This window comes from Ascochyta rabiei, chromosome 7 (genome assembly GCF_004011695.2).
Source record: "Ascochyta rabiei chromosome 7, complete sequence".
In the NCBI taxonomy this organism is placed as follows: Eukaryota; Fungi; Ascomycota; class Dothideomycetes; order Pleosporales; family Didymellaceae; genus Ascochyta; species Ascochyta rabiei.
The window spans coordinates 866,824-877,751 of NC_082411.1; the positions used below are offsets into that span (position 1 = coordinate 866,824).

At 54.7% G+C, this 10,928-nt stretch overlaps 3 protein-coding genes across 3 annotated transcripts, besides 5 other annotated features; 2 read left to right on the forward strand and 1 right to left on the reverse strand.

Moving 5' to 3' along the window:
• Nucleotides 1–204: 204 nt before the first annotated feature.
• On the forward strand, nt 205–3,252 carry EKO05_0004856 (Beta-N-acetylhexosaminidase; the record flags this gene model as incomplete). Its single annotated transcript, XM_038939223.1, has 5 exons — nt 205–254; nt 328–334; nt 393–504; nt 572–3,087; nt 3,139–3,252. The coding sequence occupies 5 exons, from the start codon at nt 205–207 to the stop codon at nt 3,250–3,252; spliced, it is 2,799 nt and encodes a 932-aa protein (XP_038799402.1).
• A 1,097-nt stretch (nt 3,253–4,349) lies between these two features.
• Nucleotides 4,350–4,411: a tandem repeat.
• A 212-nt stretch (nt 4,412–4,623) lies between these two features.
• EKO05_0004857 (uncharacterized protein) lies at nt 4,624–6,342 on the forward strand (the record flags this gene model as incomplete). Its single annotated transcript, XM_038939578.1, has 2 exons — nt 4,624–4,775; nt 4,869–6,342. The coding sequence occupies 2 exons, from the start codon at nt 4,624–4,626 to the stop codon at nt 6,340–6,342; spliced, it is 1,626 nt and encodes a 541-aa protein (XP_038799403.1).
• Nucleotides 4,799–4,843: a tandem repeat.
• A 1,758-nt stretch (nt 6,343–8,100) lies between the features above and the next one.
• Nucleotides 8,101–8,151: a tandem repeat.
• Nucleotides 8,152–8,410: 259 nt separating this feature from the next.
• Nucleotides 8,411–8,439: a tandem repeat.
• A 286-nt stretch (nt 8,440–8,725) lies between these two features.
• Nucleotides 8,726–10,367, reverse strand: EKO05_0004858 (Hexokinase; the record flags this gene model as incomplete). Its single annotated transcript, XM_038939234.2, has 3 exons — nt 8,726–9,580; nt 9,633–9,747; nt 9,796–10,367. 3 exons carry the CDS (start codon nt 10,365–10,367, stop codon nt 8,726–8,728), a joined length of 1,542 nt encoding a protein of 513 aa, XP_038799404.2.
• Nucleotides 8,739–8,776: a tandem repeat.
• Nucleotides 10,368–10,928: the final 561 nt, after the last annotated feature.

Genomic DNA, 10,928 nt, shown 5'->3' on the forward strand with positions numbered 1-10,928 from the left:
GGAGCGTTTTGATGGTACTTGAACTTAGGCGAGGAAAGAGTGGAGCTAGGTCAGAGGTCAGGGCTCCCAAGGAGCCATGAATGCGACCGTTGCATCCACCTCCATCTTTCATCCATTAACAAGCCGCTGCGAGTCACGTTCAAGCCTCAACGCCCATCACAGATTCAGTTCGCTTCCGGGCCTTATGCGATAAGCGCGGTCATCATGGCGGCCAAAACCGAGAAGCTGGACCCGGTTTGGGACGATCTCGACAGGTGAGCTTCGCGCGCGCTCTTCCTCACAATGCGCAATGCGACCGAATATCCGACTGACACCATCATAATGCAGGACCATGGTGGGTAGCTCTTATCAGATTACGTGTCCAATGAACCGGCCAATAACATGACATGCAGGGCCAACTGTTCATGATGGGGTTCGACGGGACCACTGTTACCCCACACATTCGGACAATTATCGAGGACTTCCAAGTTGGCTCAATCTTGCTTACCGCAAAAAATTGCAAATGTGAGGAACTGGCCCGTCGGCGCAGTGCTACTTGATTTCGCAAACATCACTGACCTTGCAACCAAAGCTGCTGAACAGACAACCAAACTCTGTTATGATTTGCAAAAGATTGCCCATAAAGCTGGCCACCCAGTTCCTCTGGCCATTGGTCTCGATCAAGAAAATGGCGGTGTCAATAGTCTCTTCGATGAGATCTACATTCGCCAATACCCCAGCAACATGGGCATGTCAGCCACAGGATCCACTCAATTGGCTTTCGAAGTAGCAAAGGCAACTGCACAGGAGATTGCTGCGTGTGGCATCAACTGGATCTTCGGGCCATGTCTGGACGTCCTCACTAATGCGAGAAATCAGCCTCTCGGAGTCAGGACAGCTGGTGACGACCCCCAGGAAGTTGCGGCGTACGGCTGCGCGTTCATGCAAGGCTACAAAGAGGCGGGACTAGTCACGTTGGGGAAGCATTTCCCGTCGTATGGGAATATCGAGTTCCTTGGCTCAACCCTCGATGTTCCCATCATAACTGAGTCGCTGGAACAGCTGAGCCTGAGCGCTCTGATTCCTTACAAGAAAGCCATCGAGGAAGGTCTCGACTCCATGTTTGTAGGCGGATGCGCAATGTCCTCAGCAGGCCTAAATGCCATGCATGCTTGTCTCTCGGAGCAGGTTATCGACGGACTCCTACGCACTGAACTAAAGTTCGATGGTGTGGTTGTTTCGGAGTGTCTGGAGATGGAAGCGCTCAGCCACAACATCGGTGTTGGCGGCGGCACAGTCATGGCTGTCAATGCTGGTTGTGATGTTATTCTCCTTTGCCATTCATTCGAATTCCAACAAGAAGGAATGAAAGGCTTGAAGACTGGAATCGAAAACGAGATGGTTTCGAAGGCCAGGATCTTCAACTCGCTAAGACGTGTATTGAATTTGAAGGAGAAGTGTACATCTTGGGACAAGGCACTGAATCCCCCAGGCGTCAGCTACCTCGAAACACTACAGCCTTCCCATACGGCGTTGTCCACAAAGGCGTACAACAGCTCAATATCGGTCGTACGCGACAAAAACAGGCTCTTGCCTTTGACCAACATTCTGGAAAGCGAGGAAGAGTTGCTTTTACTGACTCCATTAGTAAAGCCTTTGGCTGCGTCTGCCGCATCCCGAGAGCTGTCTGATGCTGCAGCTACTCATTCGCCCGAGCCTCACGCCTGGGAGCACAGCTCCTCAGTGATGAGTGGAGAACGCGTTTTCAGAGAGCTAGGAAGGTCTCTGGCCAGACAACGGAACGGAAGAGTGTTACACACCTCGTATACCGCAAATGGCGTCCGACCCGTACACGAGAATCTCATCAATCGCGCAAGCGCCATCATCGTACTTACTGCTGACGCCAACCGGAACTTATATCAGTCTGGCTTCACCAAACACGTTTCCATGATATGCAACATGCAGTACACTACCGGCGGGGAAAAGCGCGAAAAGCCCTTGATTGTGGTTGCTGTCAGCTCTCCGTACGACTTCGCCATGGATACATCCATTGGAACCTACATCTGCACGTACGACTTTACAGAAACGGCGCTGAATTCCCTGGTGAGAGTTCTGTACGGGGAACTTTCGCCGACAGGAACACTGCCGGGAACGATCAGTAAGAGCCAGAAATTGCACCCGTCAAGACAGCATTGGTTGGTTGAGATCTTCAACGAAGAGCGTGATGCGAATGCTCTTGATGCGCTCATCAATGTAGTCATGGACGGTACAGCACCCAATCAGCGATCAGAGTTGTCGAGCGCGACTTCCAGCTCATTCATACTGCATCACCCTGAGGTGGAAGAATCGCACTTTGTCGTAAGGAACAGTAGCACTCAAGCGCTTTATGGCTTTTGCTCTACGTACTTCTTCAAAACGACAGGCACAGGAGTCATCAGCGCGCTATTCGTCGATCCGGCCCGGAGAAAGTTGTCGATTGGCCATTCACTACACAATCGAGCCATCAGGACATTGCTGCAGAAAGAGGGCATCAAGCGGTTTCAGTTGGGCTCTCGACTGCCAAGCGTGTATCTCGGGATCCCTACAGGCCACGGCTCTGAGCGTAAACGACTACGATCGTGGTTCGCCAACCTTGGCTGGAATGCGGCGCTTTCACGGCCCATTTGCAGCATGGTAGCCCGTAGCTTGCAGACATGGACGCCCCCTGAGGGCATGGCGAAGAGCTTAGCGAGTGCAGGTGCACAGTTTGATCTCGTCTACGGTTGGGACTTTGCAGGACCTGTCCTTGATCACATCAAGACTAGCAATCGACAAGGTCTAGCCGAGGTGTACAAGCTTGCCCTCTCCGATCCCCAAGCTTGCGGTATCATCCGTGCGAAACGTCCAGAGGACGGTGCTCTTGTAGGCACGGTAGTGCTATACAACCAACATTCGCGGCTCTCGGAATACATACCATCACTCAAAGATGTCAACGAATCAGCTGGCGGTATCTCTTCGCCGGTCATATCACCTGGCGTGGGAGAGTACTCCACGCTGCTCCAAGGGCTCATCCTGCTCGGAATGCGGCAGATCAAGGCCCAGGGCTGTAATGCCTGCTTGCTTGACTACGTAAGTTGTATATTGTCCCAGGCGATCGAAGCGGTACACTGACGTGCTCAGATGGACGGCGATGGAAACTTTGACGGTTTCTCCGCAATGGGGTTCGATGCCATGCACAACTTCGAGGAGGTGTCTTGTGATGCAGCGACGTGGACGATGATACCACCTGCTTGATGCTCTCCTGTAACAGTCGGCACGTTTTGATCTTGAGCGGTACCTGGTAGCAGCAGGTCAGAGTAGTTGGGAACCATTGTTTTTCTGGGCATACCCGGCGTCGTGGCGTTGCCTTTGTAACACGTACTTTGATGGACCATGAGCAATCGATCTCTGACAGCCTGTCTCCGTGCGAGTGACCGTCCTCGATGCCTTGGACGCACGCGCGCAAGGATACCCCAACGCCCTGGCTGTTGTCATGCATGTCACTAGTGGCCGTCCCAAAGTGGAAGTGACGAACAAGCCCTCCCTGCGCCTGCGCCTGCCCAACGACCAGGAAATGCGCCCTGGGTGCAAGACCGGCCTGTTCCCTCTCCGGCACAAACACGATTTATAGCAGGACGCGCATGCGAGGCGAGGCGCACACGGCAGAAAGCGGAAAGCCGAGCAAGCGTGGTTGGGACAGGGCTATTTATACTTGCGCTTGCCAAAGCTTCAACTTGTAGGTGGAGGAGTAGTGGCCGCCACGATCCGTTGAGTGGCCGCTGCTTGGTCTGCCGCTGCCTGGTCCGTCACTGCCTGGTCCGCCACTGCCTGGTCTGCCTCTGCCACTGCCTGGTCTGCCTCTGCCACTGCCTGGTCTGCCTCTGCCACTGCCTGGTCTGCCTCTGCCACTGCCTGGTCTGCCACTGCCACTGCCTGGTCTGCCACTGCCTGGTCTGCCTCTGCCACTGCCTGGTCTGCCTCTGCCAACGCTCGGCGTGTCTGTTCGAGAGGATATCTTGGTGCAGCCTTGTCTTGCCTTGGCACCCGCCAGCCTCTCGTTGACGCGCCATTCTTTGGCCTGCAGGCACGTCGCCGCAGACACAGCTGGTGTTGGCGCCCCACTACCGCGGGAGCTTTCCTGGCTATGGCTCCGGCGTCGACCGAGTCCTACTCCACTCCCGCGCACGGCTTGGCGATTCTGGTCACTTGCGGCGGGCTCACGTCGCACAGCTTCAGCAGCGACAGGCGCTGCGCGCTACAGCAATATTGTCTGGTGCGCACGCTCTGCCGCCGCCGGCTGCACTCCCTCTGCGGCGCCTGCATCAGCGACACCGCCAGGGCCAGGGCGGGCTCACTTCCTCCCACTCCCGCTTCCACTTCCACTCCCACTTGCTGCACTTCCACCTCCATTTCCTAAACACGCCCTAGCTCCAACGCCTGGCTTCTCTCCACCAGCCGACCCACCCGTCCAACCAGACACCCCGGCTTCTCCGCGCCAACGCTCACCAAGCGTGCTTCATCACTGCTGTCACCTCCACGCCCACCACTGCCCCACGCCCGTCTGCTCATCACCAATCCACCCTGCCGCGCGCATGCGCCTCGCCCTCGCCAATCCACACCGCCGCCATGGAGGGCTTCGACACCACCACCATGTCGTATCTCGCGACCCCAATGCTCATGCAGAACGTCGCCGGCCCTGACCAGCACATGGTGATGCCCATGGCCCCGCTCGATCAGTATGACCAGCGCTCGGTGTTTGACAACGAGACGTTCGCCGGGTAAGCAACCCTAGCGCCTAGCTCTGCGCTGCGCTGCGCTGCGCTGCGCTGAGCTGCGCTGAGCTGCGACCAGCTGCTGACCTTTCTGCCCAGGAGTGAGGATGCCTTCTCCGTCTCGCAGTATCAGATGCAGCGCCCAGCCCCACCTCTCAAACGTTTCCCAAGCACCTACGAAGACCCATTCTCCGACGTTCACAGCACTTACGAGCAGTCGATCCACCCACACGAGCACACCGGCGTACCAGAGAGCCCTAGCATCGACAGCAACAACAAGCTACTCAGTTTCTCCTTGCCAAGCGTCCCCTACACCATCCTGGACTATGGTCTGCAGCGCAGAGTGACCATGTCAATGTCTGCTCAGCTCCATGGCATGTTCTTCCTAGCCGAGTCGCCGTGGGCCACAGCTGGCGATGTGCAGCCACCGCCGACCGAGTTGACCTGTTATCGCCGCAATCTCTTCCAGATCACGGGCACAGTGACGCTACCGAGGAGCATGCGTGCCATCCTGACCGATCACGGTGATCAGATACCCATACTGGGCCAAGAGCTTACTATATCCGCTACAGAATCACTCGAAGGCAACCCCGTCAAGATAATCTCGGTACCGTGGAAGACGCCCGCTACCAGCACGGTTCCCGTTGAAGACAAGACGGAGAAAGAGCCGCCCACATATCCTTTGGACTTACTGACAGGCCAGGACATGGACTCAGACTACGTCAACTTTCCCATCAGCTGGAAGAGACTACAGTTTCGAATAGCAACCGCCAACAACGGAAGGAGAAAAGAGCTGCAACAGCACTTTGTGGTGCGTCTGAAGGTCCAGGCAACGCTAGTCAACGGCGCCAAGATACCGCTGTGTGAGATACATTCCAGTGCAATCATTGTTCGCGGTAGAAGTCCTAGGAACTTCCAGTCGCGCAAAGATATGCCCATTAGTGGTGGGACTGCGACAGCACGCAAGTCTCACTTGCCCTCACAGCCAAGCCGTACTACCACCGGCGACACTGCTCAGACCAGTCAAAGCCACGGGCAGAGTAACATGACCTCGACCGCAAAACAACCAGACATGATGCAGATGCCGTACGACTTCAATCCTAATGAAGTGCCCGTCTCTCCAGATTTCCTCGACTGGAAAGTACCTGGAGGCGGTGCTATGACTGCGATGCCACCGGATCCCCCGTCGTCCCAGATGCCTCACGCAACACCGTACGCACAGTCAACACCTGAAATATCTAGAAGCGTCCCGCCTCCGCAAAAAGGTTCGATAGCACCAGTTACACTCTCGCTTACGGACGACGAACCCAAGAAGGCACCCTCACCCGTGGAGCATGCGAGAAAACGCACCGCACCAGCACGGCCGCCATCCTTCTCTATCGGCATCATCAACAGTCCTGACGAGAGTGCTGATCTGCTCTACGAGTACTTCCCTCTTGGCCTCGATGATTGGATGCCACCCGTCGATGCCGTTTACCGCCCGCATGTTGTACATCACACCAATCTACCACAGGATCCAAAATCTGTCGAAATGAAGACTCGATCCAAACGGTACTTTGAAGCATCGTGGTGAACTGAAGCCGGTGCTTCCTGATCTCGTCCCCCAGATTCTGGAAACGGTTATCAGCACCACTGAGGCGGCACTGTCCCATGCAATGGAGGTGCGTTGCCCAAGTCGGTGTTCACCCCTAGCTTTGCGACCGCTACGTTTGATAGCATCTCAGGACACGTCTTGCCTCTCTGCCAGACTTCCTCGTGTGTAAGTCGTTGATTGTTGTCCATCCTCGCGGTTCTGCCTTTTTTCGCGTCGTTCCAAACTGGACTGAAGTTAAAGAAACCTGCCTCGGCAGCGTTTCCGAGCCAAGATCAGGATTAATCTCCCGGCAGAGCATGCACCTTCGATTGCGAATGCTCATCCTTGCCTCGTACACACCTATACCTGTTCGTTTGTCAGCTGTTGACTCTCAGCGAGCATGATTACTCTGCCTTACGACTACTACGACTCTCTTCGTACGGCCTAGTTGCTAAAGGAGCGATCTGGTTTTGTTTGAAATCTTTCAAATGTCATATGTTTAGTAGACTATACCAACCCACTGCTATTTGGCGTTGGTTACAGGCAGCACTATATCCATGGGTGTTTTCGCAAATTCAATAAGTACCCTCTATGCACACAATATACAAGCACGACTCATCGTGACCTTTGAATACGGACGCGTCTGGTCCCAAGCCAAGTTGAGCGGGTCACAATCTCTTTATTGCAATCTATTGCATATCACGCCTTCTTACGGGTTCTTATCATTCGTGGATTCCTCAAACTACACGCAATGACCGCTTTCAGTACGATGGAGCGAGAATGTAACGGCAGCCGGCATGTCAGCAAGACCATCCATGATCGTCGCAATCAGGTTGCCACTGATTTTGGTGAAGACCCCGTGTGCTTACTGCCCATGACGACTTCGGGCAAAAGCAAAATAACACGCGCAACACCGAGCGCATGTCGAGGTTATGTTTCGTTTAGGTTAAGGTGAAACAGCAGCATCTGTTGTGTGTGGTGGTGTAGTATTGTCGTGGCATTGGGCCGATGGTCACCGACGATGCAACGTCCATGCAACTGATCCACATTTCCTCAGACTCTGCCTCGGCACGCGAAGCCTCGAATCTTTGCTTGTCACGATCTTCTTCATTGACAAACGGCCAAAAAATTTCCTACGTTGGCGATCGAGGGTATCCTGACAGTGGGGCAAACAAACAGCGCTTGGCTATCCTCGGCGGCGTGTGGATCCGAAAAGCTATAGACCGCTCAGCGCCTTACGGCGTACGGAGAGACCCTCTCCATCATCTCCGGCGGAAGCAACTGCTTGGAATGGAAAGGTCGAGAGCGCTTCGTAACGATCAATGGTACGGTTTCAGGGACGGGTTGATTGTGGTAACACTGCAGGTGGAGGTGTTGTCAAGACGCAGCGAGGAACGAGGATCCTCGTCGCATGCCGTCCGTGTTCCTGCGTAGGTAGAGTGACGCCGCTAGAAGAAGCAAGTCGTAAGAAACAACACACTAAGTAATGACCTGCCTCATGGGTGCTTGGGCTCCGTTCGCTCGACCATGTGCCGCCGCTTCTCAACGTACACAATCAATCGCACCGCGTTGCAATCAAATCCTACGGCACACCACTCAGGCCTTACACAATCTCCACATTCCCCACTCCACTCCACACCCGTTCTTTGCGGTCCGCAATACCTGATCGACACAATGCTACGCGTGAAGATGCCCCTGCCCTGTCCTGCCAGGTTCCATCCGCGTGCTTCTGTCGTGTCCGTGACGGTGATGCCATGCGACTCTGACCACCGACCACCGACTACTGACTACTGACTTCTGACTACGGACATCTGCAGTCATGCCTTCAGCATGAATCGAGGGAGCCAGAAACCCAGGTCTCGCTGCTTGCCGCCACCGACCAAGATCTGGACAGCGGCGAGCCCCCCCCCCCTATTTTTAATTTTCTTTACCCGTCCGATCGGTGGACGACACCTGGTGCACCTCTGGGATTGGGTCTTGGGCGGCTGCCAGGCATGAGAGACAGATGTTGGTGCAGCATATGCTAGTGATGCACAAAGAAGGGACAACAAACGGAACAGAAGTTCTGATCAATATCAATCAATATCAACGTCAATAGATAGTGTGCGTGAATGATGGATGGCCTCTGCGGGCCTGATGCTATAACCCAAAAGACAACGCCGTAGGGAACTCGTTTCATCATGTTCCCCAATGCTACCATGAGCCGCCAATGACCAGTCGTCAAGACTGGCTGGCTATGCAGAGAAACCCTTGTCTCGTCCCGAATGTATGCACAAAACTCCATCGCTGAAAGGGTATAAAGCAAAATTGCTCGTCGTACGGGACACGATGCTACTCCTTCCTACCAATGACACCTCTTATCCTGACATGCTTGCTTGGCGAGCTATTGGCTCTCGAGACTGCAGACGGCAACAGCTGCACCGAAGATGGCAGATTCAACAGCGATCTCGAGCGATATCGACTTCGGCTTGGCTCCCGAGGCGATGGCGAGCTCGTCCAAATGCGACTGACATAGTTCTTTGAACAACGGGTATTTCTCGATTACAGAGCCATTGCAGCCAATGCTCATCCGGCCAGCGGATGCTGGCGTAAGGCCCTCCGAGGTGGTGCGTAATACCCACAATGCGTGAATACCGGTAGCGAGAAAACCCGCTGCGCGGTGCGAGACAAGCTGAGATATCTGGCGAACAAACTGGATGTCGTTGTAAGAAGGCAGCTTGCTGAGCGGGTGCTTGGTTTGAAGTAGTGCGGTGGCGACAGTGAGATGCTTAGAGCCGTCCATCTCCATGGCTGCGATTGTTCCTGTGTCCAGAGAGTAGGGGTCGTTCATCTTCGCAGGCAGCTCGCCGCTGAACAGACCTGCAGTGCGAACGGCTTCGACGATGATTAACCGAACAATCTCCCCAAGGTAACGTCCGCTAATCATATGCTCAAACGGCTGAAAGTCCGGTCGCATGTGCGTTGCATTGAGCTGATCGTCCCACCGAGTGGTTGGAAATACGTTCTTCCCGAACATACTACACTCGGTGTTAACAAGGACATGCGTGGCTTCGTCTAGCCACTTTTGAGGGTAGCCTTTGTACTTTGTTGAGGCAAGTGATGAAACGGGCAGGTGTATGGAGATATTAAAGCCAGTTCCGAGGATAACGGCAAAGCGCGTTGACGGGTCTTCGTAAGCACGTGATAACAGCGTTGCAGAAGAATCGTTGACAATGGAGTCCATGTGTACCGGCAGGTTCTAGATAGAACGTCAGTGTTCTGTTAATGGGCGATTGCGACGTCAGGCCTACCTTCTTCCTGCACGGGGCCATGATCAGCTCGCTGAGGTCTTGGCCGAGAATACCGTCAGTCGCGTGAAAGCCTTTACCCATGTCGAGAAGGTTTCCACTGCGTGGTGATGTTTGCCTGAATGATGGTTAGCGTTGTATCATCGAATCTGACAGCCGCACATACTCTATAGGGAAGGACCAGGCTAGTCCCATAGGGAAGCTGTCCATGTTGTGGGGTTTCTGAGGAAGAGCCTCTGCAAGTGCGATTTCGATCTTCTCAGCCATCCAGTCAAAGAAATCTGTCCCTCGTCGCTGGCGAATGCTTTCGTCGATCTTGAAGCTCTTCATGTTGACGATGCGCATGTTCTTGGCACCGGGCTGTTTGCCATTTAGCTCCACAAGGGCGATGCGGAACGTAGAACCGCCAACATCGAGTGCCAGATACGTGCCCTTTTCATGACCAGTGGGCAACTTGTGATTGTAGGACGGAAGCATGCAAATATCGCTGGCCTGTAGTTTGGGGGCAAACTGCTCCTTTAGTCCTGCGGAGATTTGTTGTAGCCTTGCAGGCTCAAGCGGTGCTTCCAAGAGGCGCTGCACTTCGCGCAGGAAGTCGTCCGTCGTTCGATCGTAGGTCCGCAAAGTCTCACGCATGTTGCGTTTTCGTGAGGTCAGCGGGAATACCGAGTGGATCAGTGACGGAAGCATGGCGAGCTGTTTCAGAGCCGCGAGTAGGCCCTGCCAAAAGTCGAGCATGAGCTGTTTATGCCAGCAGCAACTAGAGTTGATGGTGGGCAAACAGTGATTGACGTCTGCGGCGCCGTGGTGATCGGAGGCTCGGGTGACGCGGCGGCTTTTGAATCGTCTCAACGTCAGGGAGGAGGGCATGGAGGGGCAGAAAGCAGTGAAAGTAGCAACGACAGCGGGGCCAGGTCTTAGAGTGAAAGTCGTTTGCGTGCGTTATATCAGACTTGCTAAAAACCGCAAGTTCTTGCAGCACTGTGGATTCCAATGCACAGCGACGTTGCTGCGGGCCGGTGGTGACCGATATCGCCTGGTGATACGGCCATCCAGAGCATAAAAGGTTGTATTTGCTAGCAGGCACGGCAGCAAGGACGCTGGTCGCGGACAGCGTCGTTGGCGCCAGGCAAGGCGAGTGCAGGCAGGGCGAGCGTTGGTGGGGTTTCTCTGCTACGTTACATTCGATCACACGCTTAGCCACATAAAGGCGCGAGCCCGGGACTCGAGTGGGTGGCGGCCGCGATTCAGTTAAATTGCAGGCGTCCTGCGGCTGTGGCGATCTCACTTCTCCATGCG